This window comes from Tiliqua scincoides, chromosome 2 (assembly GCF_035046505.1).
Source record: "Tiliqua scincoides isolate rTilSci1 chromosome 2, rTilSci1.hap2, whole genome shotgun sequence".
NCBI lineage: Eukaryota > Metazoa > Chordata > Lepidosauria > Squamata > Scincidae > Tiliqua > Tiliqua scincoides.
This window is the reverse complement of record NC_089822.1, coordinates 270,886,496-270,911,371: the sequence shown is the minus strand read 5'-3', so window position 1 is coordinate 270,911,371 and position 24,876 is coordinate 270,886,496. Positions and strand designations below refer to the sequence as shown.

Here is a 24,876-nt window from a genome sequence, read left to right as displayed (position 1 = left end):
CATAGTCTCCATGCCGCTGCATCAAGGCTCCCTTGGCTGGTGGCGGGGATGGTGAATCCTGGTGTTGTTTTTGTGTTGGTGACATAACCAGCCCCCTTCCTACTTCCATTCCATCTCTTCCCCCTCCATTGCCTCCCTGGGCTCCTTGCTGCTCTTCCAGTTGCAGGGACTGGCAGAAGCAGAACAGGATGCAGATTTCACTGCAAGAGAGAAGGCTTCTTTGAGCACCACGCAGAGGCCGCTGTTCAGATGGATTGTGCAGGATGAGGACAGACGAGCCCCTTCACTGGGTAAGGAATGAGGGAGTGTCTCAACCTGGACTTGCTCTCTCAACGGTGCCGGAAAATGGAGACCAATTCCCTGTCACTCTTGAACCCGGAGATTTTCACCACTTTTCTTCCCACAGCACACTGACCTCTATGGTCTGCTCTGCGGTCTTTGCCTCTTGTGATGTCACTTCTGGCTTCCAAGAGACTCTTCCAGGTTCTGCAGCTCTGTCTCTAGGCCAACTGTCTGTAGTGATGAACTGCCTGAGCCTCTTCCCCTGCTGGCTCAGAGATAGGCCAGTCATGACTACAGACAGGTGCCCTAGAAACAGAGCCACAGAACCCAGAATCAGCTGCTGTGCTTCAAACCCCTGCAGCACATCTGTGGAGCTTTCACAGCACACCAGTGTACCAAAGCACATGGCACATTGGTTGAAAATTGCTGCTCTAGTCTCTGAGAGAACACACTTCCCTCCCCTCCCATTAAAAACGAGTTAGGGTGCCATCCAGGCATTCTGAATTTGCCCAAGAGCTCATGTGGAGAGCGATGGCATTCACACAAGTGGATGAGATGCACAATCTGTATGAAGAATGTTTTTATTTGTATTTTATTGCATTGCATGATCTTCCGCAGCAACTAAGTGCTCAAAGCAACATGTGCAAAGCTGGGCTGTGTGGTGCGTCTGTGTCTGTGGGACTTTGCTGGCTTTCACTCAAACAGTTTTATTTTGGGGAAGAAGGGCAGGCCGGCTGCATTTCTGCTCTTCTAGACTGGCTTAATGCAAGCCATAATGTGGCTTTGGCAGCAGCACAACTCAACATCTTTCTGGACCCAATTTCCATTCACCTGTCAAGGCGGTCATGCACCAGTCTGTGACAGATCAGGAGAGAGATCTTGGGGTGGTGGTGGACAGGTCGATGAAAGTGTTGACCCAATGTGCGGCGGCAGTGAAGAAGGCCAATTCTATGCTTGGGATCATTAGGAAGGGTATTGAGAACAAAACGGCTAGTATTATAATGCCGTTGTACAAATCGATGGTAAGGCCACACCTGGAGTATTGTGTCCAGTTCTGGTTGCCGCATCTCAAAAAACACGTAGTGGAAATGGAAAAGGTGCAAAAGAGAGTGACTGAGATGATTCCTGGGCTGGGGCACCTTCCTTATGAGGAAAGGCTACGGCATTTGGGCCTCTTCAGCCTAGAAAAGAGGCGCCTGAGGGGGGACATGATTGAGACATACAAAATTATGCAGGGGATGGACAGAGTGGATAGGGAGATGCTCTTTACACTCTCACATCACAACAGAACCATGGGACATTCACTAAAAATGAGTGTTGGGAGAGTTAGAATGGACAAAAGAAAATATTTCTTCATTCAGCGTGTGGTTGGTCTGTGGAACTCCTTGCCACAGGATATGGTGGAGGAGTCTAGCCTGGACGCCTTTAAAAGGGGATTGGACAAGTTTCTGGAGGAAAAATCCATTACGGGGTACAAGCCATGATGTGTATGCACAACCTCCTGATTTTAGAAATGGGTTATGTCAGAATGCCAGATGCAAGGGAGGGCACCAGGATGAGGTCTCTTGTTATGAGGTGTGCTCCCTGGGGCATTTGGTGGGCTGCTGTGAGATACAGGAAGCTGAACTAGATGGGCCTATGGCCTGATTCAGTGAGGTTGCTCTTATGTTCGTATGGAGCCATCAAAGCCTACAGAGCCCTTCATGTCCTTGTGGAAAAATGTGATGATGCCAAGGAGCAACGTGGTAACTGCTTTACTGATGTGTTTGTTTAGCTCGGTATCAAGAGAAAGAGTGTCGGAGATCGTTGAGCCAAGGTACACAAAGTCATGGACAACCTCCACCTCATGGGCAGAGATTGTAATGCAGGGAGGTGAGTCCACATCCTGAACCATGACCTGTGTTTTCTTTAGGCTGATCGTCAGTCCAAAGTCTTGGCAGGCCTTGCTAAAACGATCCATGAGCTGCTGGAGATCTTTGGCAGAGTGGGTAGTGACAGCTGCATCGTCGGCAAAGAGGAAGTCACGCAGACATTTCAGCTGGACTTTGGACTTTGCTCTCAGTCTGGAGAGTTTGAAGAGCTTTCCATCTGATCTGGTCCGGAGATAGATGCCTTCTGTTGCAGTTCCAAAGGCCTGCTTCAGCAGGACAGCGAAGAAAATCCCAAACAAGGTTGGCGCAAGAACACAGCCCTGCTTCACTCCGCTTCGGATGTCAAAAGGGTCTGATGTGGAGCCATCGAAGACAACAGTGCCCTTCATGTCCTTGTGGAAAGAGGTGATGATGCTGAGGAGCCTGGGTGGACATCCGATCTTGGGGCGAATCTCAAAGAGGCCATCGCTGCTGACCAGGTCGAAAGCATTCATGAGATACTGATATCAGTGTCCTGTTGACACCTAAGGAAGAATACCATATCAGTGGTGGACCTGTTGGCTCGGAATCCGCACTGCGATTCTGGATAGACGCTCTCTGCAAGTACCTGGAGCCTCTTCAGTGCAACTCGGGCAAACAGCTTTCCTACAACACTAAGGAGAGAGATGACGCGGTAGTTGTTGCAGTCACCCCTGTCGCCTTTGTTCTTGTACAGCCTGACGATGTTTGCATCCCTCATGTCCTGAGGTACTCCACCTTCTCTCCAGCAGAGACAGAGGATTTCTTGCAGCTCAGTGGCGATGATCTCTTTGCAGCACTTCAGGACTTCAGCAGGGATGCTGTCTTTCCCTGGTGCCTTGCCAGAGGCGAGGGACTCCAGGTGCCACGTGAAGTTCTGCCAGGGTTGGTTCACTGTCAATCTCCTCCAACACAGGCAGGCACTTGATATTGTTCAGTGCTTCCTCGGTCACTGCATTTTCTCTGGAATATAGCTCAGAGTAGTGCTGCACCCAGCGTTCCATCTGCTGCGCCCTATCCTGGATGACCTCGCCTGCGGCAGAATTCAGAGGGGCAGTTTTCTTCTGTGTTGTACCTAGGGCCTGCTTGATACCATCATACATCCCCTTGACATTGCCCGTGTCAGCTGCTATCTGCATGTGGGAACAGAGCTGGAGCCAGTAGTCATTAGCACACCTCCTGGCAGTCTGCTGGACTTTGCTGCGAGCAGCTCGGAGGACCTGCAGGTTGCGTTCACTGGGACAGGCCTTGTGTGCTGCTTGAGCTCTCCTCTTTTCCTCAATGACTGGTGTCAACTCCTCAGAGTGGGCTTCAAACCAGTCTGCCATCTTGTTGGTCTTCTTGGCCAATGGGGCTTATTCCCAGGAAAGTGGAAGTAGGATTGCAGCCTTAGGGCACAATCCTATGCACGTCTACTCAGAAGTAAGTCCTATTGTGCTCAGTGAGGCTTTCTTCTACCACCTGTGCAGTCACAATGGAGCCCTGAGGTAAGGGAACAAATGTTCCCTGCCCCCCACCACAGGATGCAGTGCATGCGCTATTGGTACAGCTGCACTGGCACTGGAAAATTGGATAGGATTCAGTCCTAAGACCTCTTAACTGTAACTTTCCAGCACCAAGTCTTGGAGGTCTCCTTATGACAAAGGAAAATTTGTTCCCTTACCTAGAGACTGCAATGTGGCTGCATTGGCTCTGGAAAGTTGGATAGCCCTTAGGCTGCAATCCTACTCACACCTGGGAAGCAAGCCCAACTGACTATATAATGTGATTTACTCCTGTGTAGGCTTGCATAGGATTGGGCTGCTATTCCCATGTAAGTGTGCTGAGGATGGTACAGTTAGCATTGCTCCTTCTCTAGCAGAAAAGTTCCTTTAGGTCAGGGGTGCTCACACTTTTTTGGCTCGAGAGCTACTTTGAAACCCAGCAAGGCCCGGAGATCTACCAGAGTTTTTTTACAATGTTCGCACCATCATAACATATAACATTTATGTGTACAATGTATGTTGGTGTATCTTGCATAACCGCATGAGCCAATATTGCACAACACAACATAATTAACTATAAACATTTTTTGTAATTACTTGAGTTTACTTTGATGACTTGCACTGAAGTGAATCAGCCAAGGATGCATAGTCCGGACAGTAGCTGCTGACACCCAGCCTCAAGCACACTTCCAAATGTTCATCAGTCATGGTGGAAGGGTACTTGGACTTAATGATCTTCAAGTAGGAAAAGGCTGACTCACATAAATAAGTGGAACCCTTCCTGCCTCAGGTGCTCTTATATCCCTGAGGGCCCTATTGCCTTCAAGTGGCTGCAGCTGTGCAGCACACTCTGCTGGATGCCCAGGCCTTACCCTTAAATGGGCCACTTCTGACACCACATCTACCTCCTCACCAGATCTGCCAGAATTCCAATACATATGGTGGTTATGACATCTGCTTATCTTACATGGATACTAAAGAACTCCCCCCACCTTCCAGAGGTTGCCTGCTGGAAGGAAAAAAGAACACAGACTCCAGAGGTGGGGAGGAGAAGAAGCCAGAGCTGGGGGGGAAGTTGGGGGAAGCCACAGGCCAGCTTCTGCCCTGCCTGCCTGCCTGCCTGCCCTCCCTCACTCAGGCTGCAACCCTCTCCACACTTTCCTGGGAGGAAGCCTCACTGACTACTTATGAGTAGACCTGCATAGGAGGGGGCTGAGACTATAGCCCTACACACCTTCCTGGGAGGAAGCCCCACTGACTACAGCAAGGCTTACTTGTGAGTAGACCTGCACAGGAGGGGGCTGAGGCTACAGTCCTCCACACCTTCCTGGGAGTAGCCCAGGGACTACAGTGGAGCTTGCTCTCGAACAGACCTGCTGGGTGCAGGCTCCCACACTTGCAGTCCAAGCTCCAAGGCTGCAGTCCCAGGCACCCTTTCCTGGGAGTAAGCTTCATCCGTTGTAATGGGGCTTACTACTGAGTAGACACACAGGATGTCTCCTCTGCTGTGGAGGAAAAGTCTCTCCTTGCACTGAGTGGGGACCTGCTCAGGGAAAGGCAGGCTGCAAGGGCTGAGGAGGAGGATGTCCTGTTGGGGAAGGGAAAAACAGGGAGCTTAAGCCTACAGAGCAGGCAAAATTGAAAAGGGAAACCAATGTGGGGCAGGTGGGGTGAAGGGAGAGGAGGGAAGCAGCCTCTCCTGGCTGCTCAGTGAAAGGCGGGCTCGAAATGGCTGAGGAGGACGGCAGCTCAGGATTGGCTGGTGGTCAGCCAGTGAACGGCCCTGAGCCATTCCTACAGAAAAAGCCAGGAGCCTCAGCCTGCAGAGGAGGCTTCAGCCTGCAGAGCCAGCAAAATTGAAAAGGGAAACCAATGCTGGGCAGGTGGGGGTGAAGGGAGAGGAGGGCAGTGAGCTCAGGGGGCGGAGGGAAGCAGCCTGCCCTCCCAACACAGGTGCCTCCTGTTACCCCCTTTGCCACTTCACTGGGAGGAGCCGCAGCAGACAGCTGAAAGAGCTGCATGAGGCTCCAGAGCCGCAGGTTGCTTACCCCTGATCTAACTCATTCCTTTTACCCTAACTCTTTCATCCTTATTTGTTGATTGCCCTTATTTATGGCTTTCTGTTCACCCTTGGGGGCCCATACTACAGCCAGCTTGTTCTCTGAGAGGGATATTAGGTGCTGACTGGTGGACAAGGGTCAGAGAGGGGCTTTGTGGGTATTTCTATATTGTGAACTGGGCATTTTGGGATATTTCTATATTGTGAGCTGGGCATTTTGATATCAGTTTCCCCCCTGATGGGCACCAAGGTGGACAGAAAGAGGATAGAATTTTAGCAAATTTGCTTGGTAAACTTGGGCATGAGAGACAGGAGGGACTGTAGGACGCTGAGTCCTAACATATTGAAAACACAAGGGAACTGAGTAAATGCAGCAACAAGACAGAAATACGAGAACAGCAATAACTCCAATTGACACGAAAAGAGATCTAAGTTAACCAAAATCCACAAGCCAGTTTAACCAGTTGGGAGAAACACCATGGGTGACATGAGTGAGCAAGGTCCTTGAGATCATATGTAAGGTTAGTTTGATTCAGAGATCATATGTAAGGTTAGTTTGATTTTCTATTGGGCTGAACAAAAAAAATTCATCAACACACATCTTACTGTGATAGGAATCATAAATCCAGACCACTTTTGAGGTATACCAGGGTGGTGGAGTTTTAGTTCACTTTCTACAGAACATTCTGAATACACAAGGGCAAAGAGTGAGTTCAAAGTGCATACATAGCTACCTGTCTGGGTGTCTGGTCTGTGAGCAGCGTGGACACCCTGGAGAATGACTCTGTGTTAGGGCACTTGGGGGTGACTTTCTGTTTGGGTACTCAGGAGAGTAACTATTTGCTAGCCAAACCCTCTTAGTCTTTAAGGATATTGAAAAGTTTCTTACGTGTAGGCAGGATGTTTGGAGATAAATGTGTAACTCAGGGTATGAATAGAGGGAATTCCCTTAATCACCCTGGATGCAGGTAACCTGGCCCAGTAGTGTCAGCTAAAATGCATATTAGCTCTTTCGTGCCAGAGCCTGTCTAGCAACTTTTAAGTGAGGATTACCTAAGTTAATGCAAAATACAGGCATAATCCAATGTTTTGGTACAAAATACAGAAGTTACTAAAATTGCATTCAGGAAAGCAAACACAAACTGAAGTTACAATGGAAAATAATAGAAAATAAAATAGAATAATAGAATAATAATAATAGAATAAAAATAGAAAATAAAAATACTGCATTAAAACAACTTCATCCGAAGAAATCATACATGCTCATAACAGCTCATTATTCATCTGCTGTGAGTCCCCTCAGCAGGTCCAACTCCAACATATCCTTCAGCATCAGGTGAGCAAGGTGTTCTTCATCTTCCAGCAGCTGTCTTCTAGGCGACGTGGTGTATAGTCAGGGACCTGACAAGCTTGTACCTCCTGTGTTGAATCTCCATCTGTCCATCTGGGGGCGTGTGGCGAGGAACCGGTGTATCCTCTATCTTGTCATCTCTTCCTTCAGTGGGTGTACACAGGTTGAGGAAAAGAGGTCTGGTCTCCTTCACAGCCAAGTTGCCTCCACCATTTGTCTCAGTTCAGAGGAGCACAGGCAGGAGCCATCTTCAGGTCTGAACCAGCATTGGTTGGAAGTTAGGTCCATGTAGCAATGGACTTGCGTGAGCTTGTCCAGTGGAGGTGTTGGTTGGAATTAGCCACACTGACCCCGCTTTCGAGCTCACTGCAGATGATAATGCTGAAGCATTCATGATTTCTGAGTATAAAGCAGAAAAGAAAACTTAGCAAAGCAAAACACATACTCAAGGAGTCAAAGTGGTAAATAGTACTTTTAACTCTACTTACATTATCTTCATGCAAATTATTTTGTTCTTGAGCGGTGCATTTCAGGGTACACCTGTGTGTTGGAACACATTTGAGACATATCAAAGGGATATATTGGAAATGGAAAAGGTACAAAAGAGAGCAACTAAGATGTTTGCTGGGCTGGGGCACCTCCCCCATGAGGAAAGGCCACAGCACCTGGGCCCCCTCGGACCAGAAAAGAGACACCTGACCAGAACCAGGGGACATCTACTAAAATTGAATGTTGGAAGAGTTAGGACAGACAAAAGAAAATATTTCTTTAGTCAGTGTGTGGTTGGTCTGTGGAACTCCTTGCCACAGGACATGATGGCGGCATCTGGCCTGGATGCCTTTATAAGGAGATTGGACAAGTTTCTAGAGGAAACAGGTAACAAGCAGGTAACAAGCCATGATGTATATGTGAAACCTCCTGATTTTAGAAATGGGCTATGTCAGAAGGCCAGATGCAAGGGAGGGCACCAGGATGCAGGTCTCTTGTTATTAGGTGTGCTCCCTGGGGCATTTGGTGGAGCCACTGTGAGATACAGGAAGCTGGACTAGATGGGCCTTTGGACTGATCCAGCAGGGCTGTTCTTATGAATTCTTTAAAATAAATCCATTTGTTTATACTGTTTATATCTTGAATTTTTGTTTACTGTGCTTGAATTACATAATATGCTAATTAATTATAAAAGGATATAAAATGTAAAATAAATTGTATTTATACCTCAAAGATTCTGCAGACCTTGGCTGTGAACCTGGGAAACAAAAGGCGAGAGAGAGAGAGAGAGAGATGGCAGCAGGGAGGGGAAAGTTCTCAGCTGGAGGTTCTGGGGAGTCCCCATCAGTAAGGGTAGAGTTGGACAGTCCCAGTTGCAAGCTGGGGAGGGTCATAGGAGTCACAGGACCTGGGTGGCACACCATGCCATGGGGGTGGCAATGCAACCCTGTTGCAGCTGCCATGGTCCCGCCCCCGTCGCTTGCAACTGCTCCCCCTCCAAATGGGACCAGAGCTATTCTCCGATCACGTATGGAGGGGGTTCTGAGGGCTGAGGAGGCTGCACGCCTCTGGTCTCTGGAAGGCTGACATCACTTCCAGTTTTTGGTTAGAAACTGGAAACAACAATTTTCCATCTCCTGGAGGCATTCTGTGAGCCTCCCTGGCCCTCACGCAGCCTCCCTGGCCCTTAAAACCCCTCCAGTTGTGCCTGGAGTGCAGCTCTGGTACCGTTTGGAGGGTCAGCCCTGTCAGGTGTCCCCTGGGGTGGCACATCTTCCAGCCACACTGCTGGACAGTCCTGGTCTGGATGTGTCCCAGGTCTGGTTACGTGACTGTCCATCATCATTCCGTCTGGCGGGAGGTGTGGTTGACCAGAAGGACAGAAGATCGGGCTGCTCCACACAAGGTAAGTATTTTTCCACTCTGGGGAACGCTCCAGGCACGCAGAAGAACTTAAGAACAGCCCCACAGCAATACCCTAAACAGATCCAGTGCCTCTTCAGGCAGCTTTGCTAAGCTCAAGCGATCCCACTGCTGACCCCTGGCAGAGTCTGGAACTGCATTCTCGCAAACATGTTTTCTTCAGCTCACACCTGCGCATGGAGACACACAGGGAGTCCAGGTGTTGCACTGATGACAGCCCTCACTGTTATTACCCAAATCACAGTGTTCTATTCTCCAAAGGTCAAGGAACTCTTTTTTTCTGAAAGATCACCTTTAACTTCGTAAACAGAGACTGTGTCTGAAGAAATAGCTGCAGAAATAGCTTCTGCTTCATGGAGAGCTCGGAATGGGAATTCAGACAGGCAGGGCCTCTGCTGTCAAGCTTCATATCACCCCCTTCAGATGCAAGCCACTGAAAGGACTTGCAGCCTCCGCCTGGACTGCAGCCTCCGCCTGGCAAGACAGTCTTGGCTTCCAATCCGCGGCTGGTGTTGGAGAGCAGATGCTGGGAGATGACTGCAGCAGGGGTGCCCAGACTGCTGCTGCTGCTGCTCCTGGTCCCTGTGGCCTGCGGGGGACTAAAGGCAAAATGCCCCCAGTTTGTGAACAGGGAGAAGAAGGACCTGCTCAATTATTACAGGCCAGGAGACTACCTCCTCGGTGGGGCCGTTTCCACAACCAGAGTCGTATTTCAGCCACGGCCCTTGACTGAGCCTCCCTCAACCAGCTTTTCATGGTAAGTCTAGAGGGGCTGGTGATGATGGCTTGGTGGCTGCTACAGCCCCTTCTGATGTCATGGCTTCCAGCCATCCTGAATTGGGGGAGGGGGGGCTTTTCCTATTGTGTCCTTGTCTCGGCTAAATCAGCAATCCTTCTGCATTTGGGGGAAAATCTGGGAATGCATCCACACACTAAGGCACTATTTGGCGTGCAGTCTGCCACTTCACATCTGTAGTCCCCATACTTGGGGGGAGTCGTCCCCGTTCCCCCCCCCCGCTCACTGCTGGTGATTTGAAGCTGTGTAGATCCCAGCTCCTCTTAGGAGGCCCACATCCCCACCACCCACACACTGCAGCCCTGGGCAGTGGGTCAGGCAGTTGCAGTTCTCTGCAGTCCTCAACCCTCCTCTGCCCTCCCCTAAGAGGCTTCTTAGGGAAACCACATCACCAACTGACTCCCAATTTCTCCCCCTTCCCCCAACCTCACAAGCCATGAGCCTGGGCAGGCAGAATGATCAATGATGACGTAATTAATTCTCCCTCCCTTGCAGAACAGGCAAGCCCCCTACAGTCCTCAAGGTGCCAATTCAGCCCCTGAGCAATCAGCCAGCCCTGCAGGGCTTCTAGGGTGGGTGCAAATCCTCTGGCCATTGCTGCTGGGAGGGAGAAGTGCTGGGCTCTGAGAAGCACCTGCATCTCCAGGCAATGTGTCCTTTGCACAAAAGGCCACTGTGATTCCTGAGTTGGGCTCCCCTGACCACTATCCTGACCAATGAAATCTTCCCCCAAAGGTGATGACAAAAATCCCCCCACCCAGCCCCTAACAGAGAGAGCACCTGCTTTGCATGCCAGGTTCAATCTCTGGCAGTCCAGCCTTTGAAAGATCCCCACCTGACACCCTGAGAAGCTGCTGCCAGTCAGCGGGCAATGCTGAGCTCAGGGGCCAAGGGACTGACTCAGTCCAGGCAGCCTTATGTGCTCACCTGTGCAGAGGATGGGGTTGGGGAGGGGCCCTGCCCTGGCTTCATTTTAGAGTGAAAAGGGTTGCTCACCTCACAGCATGGATGTCCAGCCTGACACGCCTAAACCCTCAAATGGGAATCCCCTCATGTTTCGGAACTAGACCTGGGGTAGCCACAGTTCTGACCCCCAGCAAAATCCAGACCTTTGCATCAACAACCCAGCACAATCCTTTTGTTTCAGGAAAGCAGCCACACGGTACTGGCTCATCCTGTCCTTTTTATTTGCCACTGAGAAGATCAACCGGGACCCCAGGCTCTTGCCCAATGTCACTCTGGGCTACAACATCTACAACACCTATTCTGATGCCCAAGTGACTTCCGATGCCCTTGTAGACATGCTCTCCACTGGACAGACCCGTGTTCCAAACTATAGCTGTGGAAGGCAAAGACGGCTGCTGGCAGTTCTTGAGGGGGCTGAAGCTGACCTCTCCAGCCATATTTCAGCCATGTTGACTGCCTACAAAATTCCCCAGGTGAGAGTGGGTGGAGGGCACAGTCTGCGTCTCGTCCCACGTGGCTGCCTCCCATCCAAAAATGAGGTGGGGCATGCAGTGTGTGTGTAGGCCGAACAGAGAAGCACTGCCTAGTTCCGTGGACGTGTCCTTGCAGTGGGTGGGGGCTTCCTTGCATCAGAATGAAAAAGGGTTTTGCTCACTGTTAACAAGCTCAGGCCACCAAATATGTGACCTGAAGATAAATCCAAACATCCATCTCTCCTTTCCCTTCCCAGGTCAGTTATGCTTTCACGACTCGCGGTCTGAATGACAGAACTCGGTCCCCCTTTTTCTATCAGATGGTCCCCAAAGAGCCCCAGTACGTGGGGGTGGTCGGGCTGCTCCAGCACTTCCAGTGGTCCTGGGTCGCTCTGGTTGCTCCAGACACTAACAACGGAGAGTGGTTCATCAGGATCTTGACGTTTGACTTAAGTCAGAGCGGCATATGTGTTGCTTACTCCGTGAGCTTTCCAGGGATAGCTACAAATCATGTGGTGGCCCTTAACAAATCATTCTTCAAGGAGAGACAAGTCAACGTGTTTCTTTACTATGCAGAGACCGATTCCTTCACAGATGTAATATTAGTTATACAAAAGGCAGTTGCAATGTTAAGTAAACCCATAGTGGGGAAAATCTGGATCACGACAGCCTTTTGGGACATCAGCTTGGAGCTGAGGTCCAGTCGTTTATCTTTCCAGCACATTCAGGGTCTTTTTTCCTTCTCCATCCAGTCAATGAAAAGTATAAATTACAATGATTTCAAAAAGCTTTTCTTCACCTGGCAGCGGTTAGTGGAGGGGGGATTTCACTGTGTGTTTCCGAAGCCTGTTCTGTCCGTGAAAGGCTGGACGAGGTGCAGAGAAAGACCGCAGCCCCTGCCTTGGGAGGTGATGGAAAGAGCCCTGGCCCAGGACAGCTATGCCATCCACAGCGCTGTCCAGGCCGTGTCGCAAGCCTTACACGCCGCGTCTTCATCTCGACTCCGGCGGAGGGTGGTGGAGGCCGGACGCAGCCTGGAGGTTCCGAGGGTGCAGGCGTGGCAGGTACTCCTCTCCCCACCCAGTCAGGGCTACTGATGGGCCTTGGAACAAGTTCAGAAGGAAGTGAAATGGTATCTTTCAGGGAAATCCAGTTGTGATTCTCCCTGCACATGTTTTTCTCTCTGCCCCTCCAAGTGGCTCCAGGGGACACAGACCATCCAGCAGCAGCCCCCGAGGCAGGGCCTAGGAGAGGGGGGTAAAGGGGGTAGTTTGTACCCGGGCCCAGGTTAAAAAGTGAGCCAAAGAAGGGAGACCAGAAATTTACTGGAATCTGACGTTTTCCAGTTTCACCCTGATTCACTGCCCACATAGGATGTTGGGGGCATTGCTGTGGGTACGTGGCAGCAACTGTTGCCACAAGCCATGCGCACGACACCCAGGAACATTCCTGAACAGTGTCACATCTGCGAGGAAGCTGGCCTGCTACAGTGGATCCACTTCTCATGAAGGAGTGTAGAGGAGCTCAGGGACACGGCTGTGGGACTGCAGAAGTCTGTTCTGCTGCAAACAGGACGCTTTTCATTCTGGTGTGAGTCTGAACACTCATTTCCTGCAATGGTTTTCTCTATTGGAAAGATCTGAGAGAGACTTAGGAGGGGGTTTGGTTTTCCATATTACTGTATCTAGCGGCCAATACTGGGCAGGCAGGTAGACCTGAGTTCTGCATTGGGAAGACTGGTAGACCTGGGCTCCAAAGACAGTTCTGGCTGTTGCCACTTTCCCCCTGACTGTTTGGCCCCCATTGCCACCTGCCACAGAGTTTCATCCCCTCTGTCTCTCGGAAGGGGCCCAAAAGAATCTTTGTACCCCCTGAGAAGATTCCTCTCAGTGGTCCTGCCCCGAGGTGCCACTATCACTTGGGGGACACTTGGCTAGCTCTGCCTGCTCCTTCCTGCTGCCCCCCAACCTGGACTGCCACACTGGCCACCATCAGCCCCACTGGCATCTCTCTCTCTCTCAGTCAAAGCCTGTGCCTGCATGGGAGTGTGTGTGTGGGGGGCAGGACTAGAGATCACTCTTGCAGCCAGGATTCCTTTTGCAATTATAGCATCAAAACCCTTCCCTTTTTCTGGGCAGACTGTGCTGCAGATCTACACGTCTAGCTTAGCTCAGATGCAGTACAGGTCAGGCCGGCTTCATACAGATTTCACACTGGAGCAAAACATTCACATGCCCCTGTGAAGGAAAAATGGGGGGGGGGGCAGGCTGGCTGGGGCATAGCTGTGCCTTGTGGAGAGCTAACATTTCACTGCCCCTGTTTTCCGCTACCATCTGTTTACAAGGGAAACTGGTGGATGAGTCCACGCCACGATCAAAGCCAGACAGAAAGAGAACACCTTGAAAAAGCCCCATTCATAAGAATATAAGAAGAGCCCTGCTGGATCAGGCCAGAGGCCCACCTAGTCCAGCTTCCTGTATCTCACAGTGGTCCATCAAATGCCCAGGGAGCACACAAGACAACAGACACAACCTGTGTCCCGGTACCCTCCCCTGCATCTGGCAATCAGAGGCAGCCTGCCTGTAAAACCAAGAGCTTGCACAGACCTACTATGACTTGTAACCCATAATGAGCTTCTCCTCCAGAAATTGGTCCAATCCCCTCTTAAAGGCACCCATGCAAAGTACCATCACTACTTCCTGTGGCAAGGAGTTCCACAGACTAATTACACGCTGGGTAAAGAAATATTTTCTTTGTCCTAACTCTCCCAACACTCAACCCTGGATGCCTGCTGGTGCAGGTAAGGTCGCACAGGTGTTGTGAGGGAGGTGAGAAGAGGGTGGAACAAGTAGATGGGCAGAAGAGGGAGGTAACGGAGCAGGAAGGAGGGCAGAAGGAGATGGCTTTGGCAGCAGCACAACTCAACACCTTTCTGGACCCAATTTGCCTTCACCCTTCAAGGCAGTAATGCACCAGTGATATTGCTGACACAGGTCCGAGTTGATCCATGGCAGCAGTGGGGGCTTACCCTGAAGGAGGGGAACAAATGTTCCCTTCCGCCAAGGAGGCCTCAGCATGCCCAAACTCCCTCCCCTCACGGGTTTCAGCAAATGCCATGTTGGGGCTGCTCTGTTATGGAGCAGTTGCGGTGATCGAGTTGCCTGTGTCTCTCTTGGACTGAGTCAGGATTAAAGGCAGAGGCGTACCTGGAGGGGACAAGTGGGGTAGATCTGCCTCTGGGCAGCAGAATAGAAAATGGGGTTAGACAAACCAACCAATCAGACAATTGGCATCGTCCCTGACTCGTAGAAGATTCAATCTCTGTGAAATACCCAACACGGTTCCCTGACCTCTGATGTTTCTCCTTTGTTCCAGCTCCATCCTTTCCTGAGGAACTTTGGGGTCTACAACACTTCCCTGGAGGGCATGTATCTGGATGGGGACGGGGATCTGGTAGCCGACTTTGACATAGTGAACTGGGTGGCTTTTCCCAACGAGTCTGTTGTCAGAGTGACATTTGGGAGCCTGGCAAGACGACACAGCCCACCAGGCCTCCAAGTCTCCATAGACCAGGGCGCCATTGTGTGGCCTGGATGGTTCAACCAGGTGGGGAAATCCATGATTTCTAACATGCAATGAAACCAACCACATTGAAATGCCTCTATTCTATCAAAGTTATAGCCAAAAGACCAGTTGGGCGGGATGACGGTACATGCCCACTGCCAAGGGAGTTGCCCCGCCCACTGCATGAGAGGAGGTCCATCATAGGGGTGACGTGCTGACCTCCCGTAGTGGGCAATGCAAACCCTAATGGTGCCACTGCGGCCATGCCAAAAGCCAGCTGGCAAAGAGACCAGGGGTCAATCCTATCCACTTTTCCAATCCTGGTGCTGCTATGCCCAAGGGGTATGTCACAGAGGCCTCCTCAAGGTGGGCAGGAAAAGGACTCACAGCTTTGGAATCTTGATATGATGCATCTAATATATTATTCCCTGAGGTTGCAGTCAGTGACTTAAACTGGCAGATGGAGAAGCTGACCTGCAGCAAGTGGAATCTGGGTGGGCAAGTGTGTTCTGCAGTGTGTTCTGAATTCGGCACCATCAGCTATGACGCTTTACGGGACCACCTGGCCACTCTGGGGTTGGGGGCAGTGTGTGGTGCTGGTTCCAGACTTGCTGGAGAGTGGTCTGCATGTGGTAGCACTGGGGCTCTGTCCTTTGACCTCCTGAGTCCCACAGGATCCTACCTTGTCAAGAGCCCATGCTGCTGAATGTCTTTGTGGAACTTCTGGGAGAGCCAGGCTTTGGAGTGCAGCATCACCATGAGGGCCAGGGAGAGGTCTTTTCCCAGTTCTGCCCCCAAGCTCTGCCCTCAAGAACCATCTTGGGGTGCCTGCTAACATCAGACTCAAGGTCCTGTTGGGTCCCCCCAATTGTGTGACTCACTGCTACAGACAAACTGCTCCCCCACCAAACAGATTCTCCTTGATGCGCCTTGTCGTCCTGCGTAGAGCCTGCCTCAGTCGAGGTGCACCGCCAGCTGCCACCCGGGACACAGCAAGCTGATTCAGGAAGGAAGGCCGTTGTGCTGCTACGCGTGTGCTCGGTGCGCAGAAGGGACCGTCTCCTCCCAGGAAGGTGGGGGGCTCCAGAGTGATGGGCTGTTCATGGGGAGTGGGGCAAAGGTTGACTCAGACCCATTCTGTGGAGGTGTCCACACATTCCTTAAGTCAGAGCCTTTCTTGCTTTGTCTTCCTTTAACAGCCATCATTCATTTCTCAAAATGGGTAGCGAGAAATTACTCCGGACAGTAAACTGTGTCCCTGTGGGAAGGCTGGAGCCTTCCTGCGTGTGTCGCTGACACCTGCTGGAGCAGGACAGCCAGTGGGAGGGGGGAGCGGGCTAAGGGCAGGGAGGAATGGGGCCGGAGGTCAGAGGGAAGAGAGGCCAGAGTTATCAGATTCCCACCCCCCCCGTTCAAGCTAGATACATTGTGGGTGTTTCTGGCATGGATGTACCGGTGGGTGGGAGTGGATTGGGCTGGCAGAGTATTATGGGATGTAAGGCACATTAAATGATATTGGAAACACTGTTGTTGTTTTTCATATCAGATGCAGATCATTGCAACAAGTGTCCGGAAGACCAGCATCCAAACAAGGCCCAGACTCAGTGTGTCCCCAAAGTCATAACTTTCCTGTCCTACGAAGACCTCCTGGGGGCCTCTCTGGCGTCTTTTGCCCTGCTGTTCTCCCTAACGACGAGTTTTGTGTTAGGAGCCTTCATCAAACACCGTGAGACTCCAGTAGTCAAGGCCAACAACCGGGATCTCTCCTACGTCCTCCTCGCCTCCCTCCTGCTCTCCTTTTTGTCCTCCTTTCTGTTCATCGGCCGGCCAAGGAAGGTGACCTGCCTCCTCTGCCAAACGGCCTTCAGCATCATCTTCTCCCTGGCCCTCTCCTCTGTCTTGGCCAAAACCGTCACCGTGGTGGTGGCCTTCATGGCCACCAAACCAGGAAGCAGGATGCGGAGGTGGCTGGGGAAGGGCTTGGCCAACGCCATCGTCCTCTCGTGCTCCGCTGTCCAGCTCGGCCTATGCAGCGCCTGGTTGGGAATCTCTCCACCCTTCCCAGACTCCGACAGGCACTCCCAGCCCGGCCAAATCATCCTGCAGTGCAACGCGGGGTCCGTCACCCTGTTCTACGGCGCTTTGGGCTACCTGGGTTTCCTGGCTGCCGTCTGCTTCACAGGGGCCTTCCTGGCCAGGCGGCTGCCCGGGGCCTTCAACGAGGCCCAGCTGCTCACCTTCAGCATGCTGGTCTTCTGCAGCGTCTGGGTGGCCTTTGTGCCCGCCTACCTGAGCACGAAGGGGAAGCACACGGTGGCTGTGCAGGTCTTCTCCATCCTGGCCTCCAGCGCTGGGCTGCTGGGCTGCCTCTTTTTCCCCAAATGCTACATTATTTTTCTGAGGCCAGATCTGAATAGAAAGGAACAGCTAATGATGAAAAGGAAAGATAGTGTCTGACTCACTGTTGGGCCAACCGCCAGGCCAGTCAGCGGGAGGGGGCCGTGTGGGAGGGAGGGGGCTGTGTGGGATTGAGGGGGCCATGCCTGTTGAGCTGGACTCTGCGTTTTGCATGGACCAGAGTCAAATTCAACAGGATCGGTTTGCAGGTTGGGGATACACCTTGACCCACAGCTTCTCTTGGAGGTCCAGGTGGCCTCATGGCGGCCTCAGGTGTTACGTGAAAATCCCCTTTTCCCTTCCTAGTTGTGTTTTTATATCTAGTTATGTATTTTGGACTATACAGACCAAGCAAGCAGGCCACTCCTTCCCCAGCACATGTTTCTAAGGGCCATGGCCAAGCTACAAACACATGAATTACACAAACCCCCAATTCCTTGCAGGTCAATGTATAACCTAATCACTGTGTCTCCTGATTATGCAAAACAAGCCTGCACCTGAGGATTATGCAAAACAAGCCTGCACCAGAGGAAAAGGTCTATTGTTCTGTTGTTGTACTCTTAAGCACCTTATGCAGATTGCATCCCTCCCTCCAGAAGGTCAGCCTGGCTGGTAAGCTGCCTTCCTTCTGGTTCATCACATACTCCACGTGTACCATTGTGTGTTACTGAGCATGCCCACAGCTCTGGGATACTTCCGGTCAGTTTAGATTGACTTCCAGGTCAGACAACTCTTATAAGAGAGAACGCAGAGCTCAGGTCTCTCTCTCTCTCTCTGACTGACCACCTGCTAGAGGGGCCATACACAGGACTCTCTTCATCCAACTGCTCCCCCCCACAGGTAAATATATCGTGCGTCTAAACTTCCCCCCTTCTTCCCTACCTATTCCTCCCTTCTCCCCCCATCTTTAGTCAGCAACTGGGTTTAGCAGATTAAGGAACCCCTAAAATACCTTCCTACACCCTAACCATTTCTGTTTCCTTTTCGGATGCACACAAATACATAGCACATGCATCCACCAAGAGTTAGGTACACCAGACAAGTATATACTTATCGATTCTCCATGTGTATTACGTGACCTTTGTGTGTTTTTGCAATAAAAATATAATCCTTTGATTGAAAGTTACCTTCCTCCCAGTCTCCTCATTAAGCTAAACAAGGGATTTCTTTGCTCTACGCTGTCTTGTATCCAGCCTATGGTCCCAAAAGTTTCCAGAAGGCTAATATAAATAATTCCCCCTAAACAAAACAGCCTTTTTGGTAACACAGGTAGCCTCAGTTTAGCTCACCTGTTAGCTTCAGCCTTTCATGGAGATTTCTGAGCTAACCACAAATAATCTGCCAAAGAAAGAGTTTTATTTGGTTTTTCTTATTTAAAGGGAAGGTGGATGGGTGATAACTATGGCTCCATCTGCTGACACTATACTACCTGTATGAGCTACCTGGTACACTTTTAAAGTGATTCTAATTTATAGTTTGGAATAAAAACAGGTAACTCTGCTTTCTGCACTTCTGCCTTTGTAAAACCCCAAAATCTGTGAAAACATACAAGCCTTTTTACCCACCTCCAGCTGTGGTTATTCCCATTTTAGGGCCCAATCCTGTCCAACTTTCCAGAACCGGTGCAGTCACAATGCAGCCCCGAGGGAGGGGCTCTCCCTCTCTCTCTTTTTCTTGGACTGTTCAACCTTAAAGGGCTGGTGTTGTTACAGAACTCTGTACATGGCTTGCTTGTTGGTTGGTTTGTTGTACGAATTAGAGAAGAGGTAATAACAGTACAGAAATACAAATACAGTACAAATACAGTAGCAGAAAGGCACTGTGCTGACTTTGCTTACATTCTTGTTGAGCACCAAAGATTAGGTGTTTTAAAACATTCTCCACAGAGAAAGTAAACAGGTTGTCCAGAGCTACCTCTGATTGAGTGCAATTTCTTACCATAAAGGCAGAGGAAAACTCGAACACATCATGAACTTTACACACTACAGTCAGCCAAATCTGATTTTTTCTTCAACTTTTGCTTTTGTTTTTTTTCTTATTCACAACTCTTTTGATTACTTGGGAGCTGGAGAGAACCTGGGTTTTTCCTTCAAGAAGGACACAAGTTGATCTGGCAAATACTTGCACAGCTCGTTCCTCTTCTCTCTCTCTCTCTCTTTTTTCCTTAACATATAAGTAGAATTAAGAGAATGCAAAATATTAATTGCACTACAATAGTTTTTACAATGGGGTGAAATCTTAACATTAAGAGATTATTTGCTGAGGGACTGTAACCCTTGAAAATATTCATCATTGATGGAACAAAACATTTTGTCCAATACCTTAGGGTTATTCTTCATGTTCCCTCCCTCTTGGTTGGGGGGGGGGTGTGTGAAAAGAAAACACATTTGATAAGAGTACTCTTACATGTTTAAAAACAGGAAAAAAAGAACCATGGTACCAAAAATGATAATGAACTCAATATACAAAAATAATAAAAAGCATTGCAACAAATATCAGGCCTATCACAGAAAGGAAGTCTACAGCCATGTGGGCTTCAGATAGACTTCACTATAAGTCCAAAACAAACAAGAACAAAGACAGACAAAGTGCTTCTTTCATACTACACACGCATACAACAAACATATAGAGCATTTTAGTATTTATATGTATACAAGCAGAGGACATAAGTAGAATTAAGAGAATTTGTCATGACAATCCTTCCATTAGAAAAAGAAATACTTCATTAGTATTAAACCAAACTAAAATACATACAGATATATAGGGGTCAGGGCTTAGATCCTGTAAAGGAAATGAGATTAAGTAAATTTGTCCTCTGGAGGTCAAATGCTTTTTTCTTTGTCTTTACTTGTTGCTGAAACCAAAAGGGTTAAAACAAAAGATAGTCATTGCAAAGTTAGGCATTAGAGGCTTTTCTTGGTTGGCTACTATTTTGCACTTAAGAACATAAGAACATAAGAACATAAGAACAGCCCCACTGGATCAGGCCATAGGCCCATCTAGTCCAGCTTCCTGTATCTCACAGCGGCCCACCAAATGCCCAGGGAGCACACCAGATAACAAGAGACCTCATCCTGGTGCCCTCCCCTACATCTGGCATTCTGACTTAACCCATTCCTAAAATCAGGAGGTTGCGCATACTCATCATGGCTTGTACCCCATAATGGATTTTTCCTCCAGAAACTCGACCAATCCCCTTTTAAAGGCGTCTAGGCTAGACGCCAGCACCACATCCTGTGGCAAGGAGTTCCACAGACCGACCACACTCTGTGCATGCCTTGAGGCACAAAGGTTAGGAGGGTTTCTCTGGCTTTCCTTTCTCTTGGGGGGGGGAACAGAACACACAGACTTCCTGCATTGCATACCTGTGAAATCCAAAAGTTATTAAGAATGATTAAAGGTTGTATTTAAAGAGAAACACACTTTTGACAACTGTCTAGGTTGGTTGCAGCTGCAATTAGTCTTTTTTAGTTACCTAAATAGGTAGGAAGCAAATCATGGTTATTATTGTAGCTGGAGACTCTATACTTTAGGGTCTCCCTAAATCACCCTGAGCATTTTTAGTTTGTATTCCTAGGGTCTCATTGACTCAGTTTTGCTGATCTATGTAATGGGCACCATTTTAGGACTTCAGCAGGGATGCTGTCTTTTTCAGGTGCCTTGCCAAAGGCAAGGGAGTCCAGGGCCACGTGAAGTTCTTCTAGGGTTGGTTCACTGTCAAGCTCTTCCAGCACAGGCAGGCACTCAATGTTGTTCAGTGCTTCTTCGGTGACTACATTTTCTCTGGAATATAGCTCAGAGTAGTGCTGCACCCAGCGTTCCATCTGCTGCGCCCGATCCTGGATGACCTCGCCTGCGGCAGACTTCAGAGGGGCAATTTTCTTCTGTGTTGGACCTAGGGCCTGCTTGATACCATCATACATCCCCTTGATGTTGCCCGTGTCAGCTGCTATCTGTATCTCGAAACAGAGCTGGAGCCAGTAGTCGTTAGCACATCTCCTGGCAGTCTGCTGGACTTTGCTGCGAGCACCTCGGAGGACCTGCAGGTTGCGCTCACTGGGACAGGCCTTGTATGCTGCTTGAGCTCTCCTCTTTTCCTCAATGACTAGTGTCAACTCCGCAGAGTGGGCTTCAAACCAGTCTGCCGTCTTGTTGGTCTTCTTGCCAAATATGGACAAGGCGTTGTTGTAAACGGCATTCTTGAAATGTTCCCATCTGTTTCATGCGTTTGCATCGACCGGGCCTGGAAGAGATTCCTCAAGCGCTCATGCAAATTCCTCCACTTTTCTCTGATCCCGGGTCTTGCTCGTATCAATGCGAGGTCTTTGACATCCGAAGCGGCGTGAAGCAGGGCTGTGTTCTTGCACCAACCTTGTTTGGGATCTTCTTCGCTGTCCTGCTGAAGCAGGCCTTTGGAACTACAACAGAAGGCATCTATCTCCGGACCAGATCAGATGGAAAGCTCTTCAACCTCTTCAGACTGAGAGCAAAGTCCAAAGTCCAGATGAAATGTCTGCGTGACTTCCTCTTTGCCGACGATGCAGCTATCACTACCCACTCTGCCAAAGATCTCCAGCAGCTCATGGATCGTTTTAGCAAGGTCTGCCAAGATGTTGGACTGACAATCAGCCTGAAGAAAACACAGGTCATGGTTCAGGATGTGGACTCACCTCCCTGCATTACAATCTCTGCACATGAACTGGAGGTTGTCCATGACTTTGTGTACCTTGGCTCAACGATCTCCGACACTCTTTCTCTCGATACCGAGCTAAACAAACGCATAGGTAAAGCAGCTACCACGTTTTCCAGACTCACAAAGAGAGTCTGGTCCAACAAGAAGCTGACGGAACATACCAAGATCCAGGTCTACAGAGCTTGCATCCTGAGTACACTTCTGTACTGCAGCGATTCATGGACTCTTCACTCACAACAGGAGAGAAAACTGAATGTTTTCCACATGCGCTGCCTACGACGTATTCTCGGCATCACCTGGCAGGACAAAGTTCCAAACAACACAGTCCTGGAACGTGCTGGAATCCCTAGCATGTATGCACTACTGAAACAGAGACGCCTGCATTGGCTCGGTCATGTCGTGAGAATGGATGATGGCTGGATCCCAAAGGATCTCCTCTATGGAGAACTCGTGCAAGGAAAGCGCCCTACAGGTAGACCACAGCTGCGATACAAGGACATCTGCAAGAGGGATCTGAAGGCCTTAGGGATGGACCTCAACAAGTGGGAAACCCTGGCCTCTGAGCGGCCCGCTTGGAGGCAGGCTGTGCAGCATGGCCTTTCCCAGTTTGAAGAGACACTTTGCCAACAGTCTGAGGCTAAGAGGCAAAGAAGGAAGGCCCATAGCCAGGGAGACAGACCAGGGACAGACTGCACTTGCTCCCGGTGTGGAAGGGATTGTCACTCTCGGATTGGCCTTTTCAGCCACACTAGACGCTGTGCCAGAACCACCTTTCAGAGCGCGATACCATAGTCTTTCGAGACTGAAGGTTGCCAATATAAAGTAATGGGCACATATATTGTCTTGTAGGCTGTGTTTCTAAGCAAACACATAGTGTAGTTTGCTCTTTTGTAAGTGCATTAAAAAAACAAACACTAAGTTCAAATGAGCCTGATCCTGAGCACCCATGAATAAGAGAGCAAATTGTATCTTGTCTCTCAGACAAGGGAAGACATAATACATCATATGAAATTGCCAAGCAGATAGAAGAGAGGGATGGCAGGATCACTGAGGGGAAGGGGTGGGCAAGCGGAACACTGAGTACTTTGGAGGAGGGAAGGGAAGGGGTCTTGTTGGAAGAAAGGGGGGTGCAGGATAGGTAGGAGGGGGTGCGGTTGGAGCCTCATCCACTAAAGTCTGCACAGGGCATACAGGTTCTACATCTGAAACATTCAGTCCTACATTTTTTTTTTAAGAGCTCATTTCTGTTTCTTAGGGGAATAAACAATTGCAAAGATTCAATGTCCAATGCCTTCCCCACTTCCTGAGACTACTGAGACAGGGTTAACAACATATGGAAATTAAGAGTACCTTCTGCTGGCCATTGAAATTCTGAGCTGGCTGGTAATGCGCCCATTCAGAAGGGTGGGGTTTCCCCTTCCCAGGGACTCAAAGTTATCCACAATACATTTCAAAGGGTTTCTTTCTTCAGGCTCAGGCTCTGATTGCCCCATCTTAATTGTCACAAGGTCTCGCCTCCTGACCGGCTGCCCAAAACAGTGACTCACTCACGGCCAGCTGGCCAGTCCTTCAAAACCCTGGGGTTTGCTGCCTTGCCACACACACACACACACACACACTCGTGTTCTCATTCATATCTCAGTCACACAACACTCAGTCTGGCAGAGACCCATGTGGCCTTGCTCTGAAACCACGGAGATGGGCACACACACACAGCAATATGTACAGTAATACAAACACAATCACCCGCCCCACTGAGTCCCCACACTAGAACCTCCCTTCAATCCAGGGTTCCCACACTAGGTTCCCACAGAGAATTCTCACCTAGGCATGCTGTACTTTCCCGCGGGTGAAGTCCTGTCCTCCTAGGCTCTTCTTGCGCAGAAGGAGATGGTCAGATCCAGAGCCAACCCAGCGCCAGGACACACAACAAGGGGTGTGGGAGCCGAATCACGTTACCTTCTAGTGGTGTGCTGTCCCCTGCCAAACCTGTCTTGATTCTCGCAGAACCTTGCCTTCCAATCCAAGACAAGAGGCACCAGAAACCGATCCTGAATGGGCACACTGTTAGTTTGGTTTTGGAGCGGCAAACAACTGATGACAGGAGAATTCAGAGGACTTCTGACAAAAGTAAACGTTTACTCATTTGCAAACGGGACCCCCACACACAAGTGGAGGACCCCGAAGAATTACCATGATGCAGGTTTTATAGGGTATTTTAGACAGGGGAGCTGGTACAAGAGCACACAAAGAGAGGAAAACATCCATGGGAAAAATAACAGACCAACAGGCAAAAAACAACATTTGGCATTTGTTAGTAGTTTAGGATGTTGATTTGAGAAGGGCAATTCTATGCACATCAACCATTTGTTTACAGACATATCCATTACAGAGGATCTGGTACTCTATCTCATCCCTTTACCCTAACAACTTTCATCCTTATTAGTTTACTGCCATTATTTATGGCTTTCTGTTCACCTTTGGGGCCTATACTAGATTTCTTGCAGCCATCTTGTTTTCTGAGAAGCATGTTAGATGCTGGCTGGTGGACAAGGGTCAGAGAGGGGCACACAAAGGATTTGGGCCTTGTGAGTATTTCATATGGTGAGCATCTTGGGATATTTCTATATTGTGAGCTGGGCATTTTGGGGACAAGAGTGACACTTTTCTGTGTCACACGGATTTTCTAAGATACGGATTGCAGGGATGGGAAAACCCAGTGCAAGTCCCAACCCAAGTTGAGTCGATGAGTCACCGCCCCACCCCTGCAAAAAAGTCTCATAAAGGGGCACGTTCCAAGCCTCTGAGTCACCCTTTAGCGACTCTCATGGACTCAAGGCGAGTTGTCCCCTTTAAAAAGCTCGCTGCGGAAAAAATGGGGCTGCTGCTGAGTGGTGTGCATGTTTCGGAGTTCTCTTTACACACTCCCCTCCTGCCCCTGTCCATCTGTAACAGGTTGGGAGGGGTAGGAGGCAGTGGTGTCACTAGGGTTTGCGTCACCCGGTGCAGAA

General features: G+C 49.7%; 1 protein-coding gene across 1 annotated transcript; it reads left to right on the top strand.

Annotated features, from left to right (window-relative positions):
• The first annotated feature begins 9,509 nt into the window (after positions 1–9,509).
• On the top strand, positions 9,510–24,063 carry LOC136639205 (vomeronasal type-2 receptor 26-like). Its single transcript, XM_066613208.1, has 8 exons — positions 9,510–9,733; positions 10,920–11,211; positions 11,469–11,664; positions 12,076–12,275; positions 14,587–14,817; positions 15,722–15,848; positions 16,322–17,017; positions 23,873–24,063. The coding sequence occupies exons 1-8, from the start codon at positions 9,510–9,512 to the stop codon at positions 24,061–24,063; spliced, it is 2,157 nt and encodes a 718-aa protein (XP_066469305.1).
• Positions 24,064–24,876: the final 813 nt, after the last annotated feature.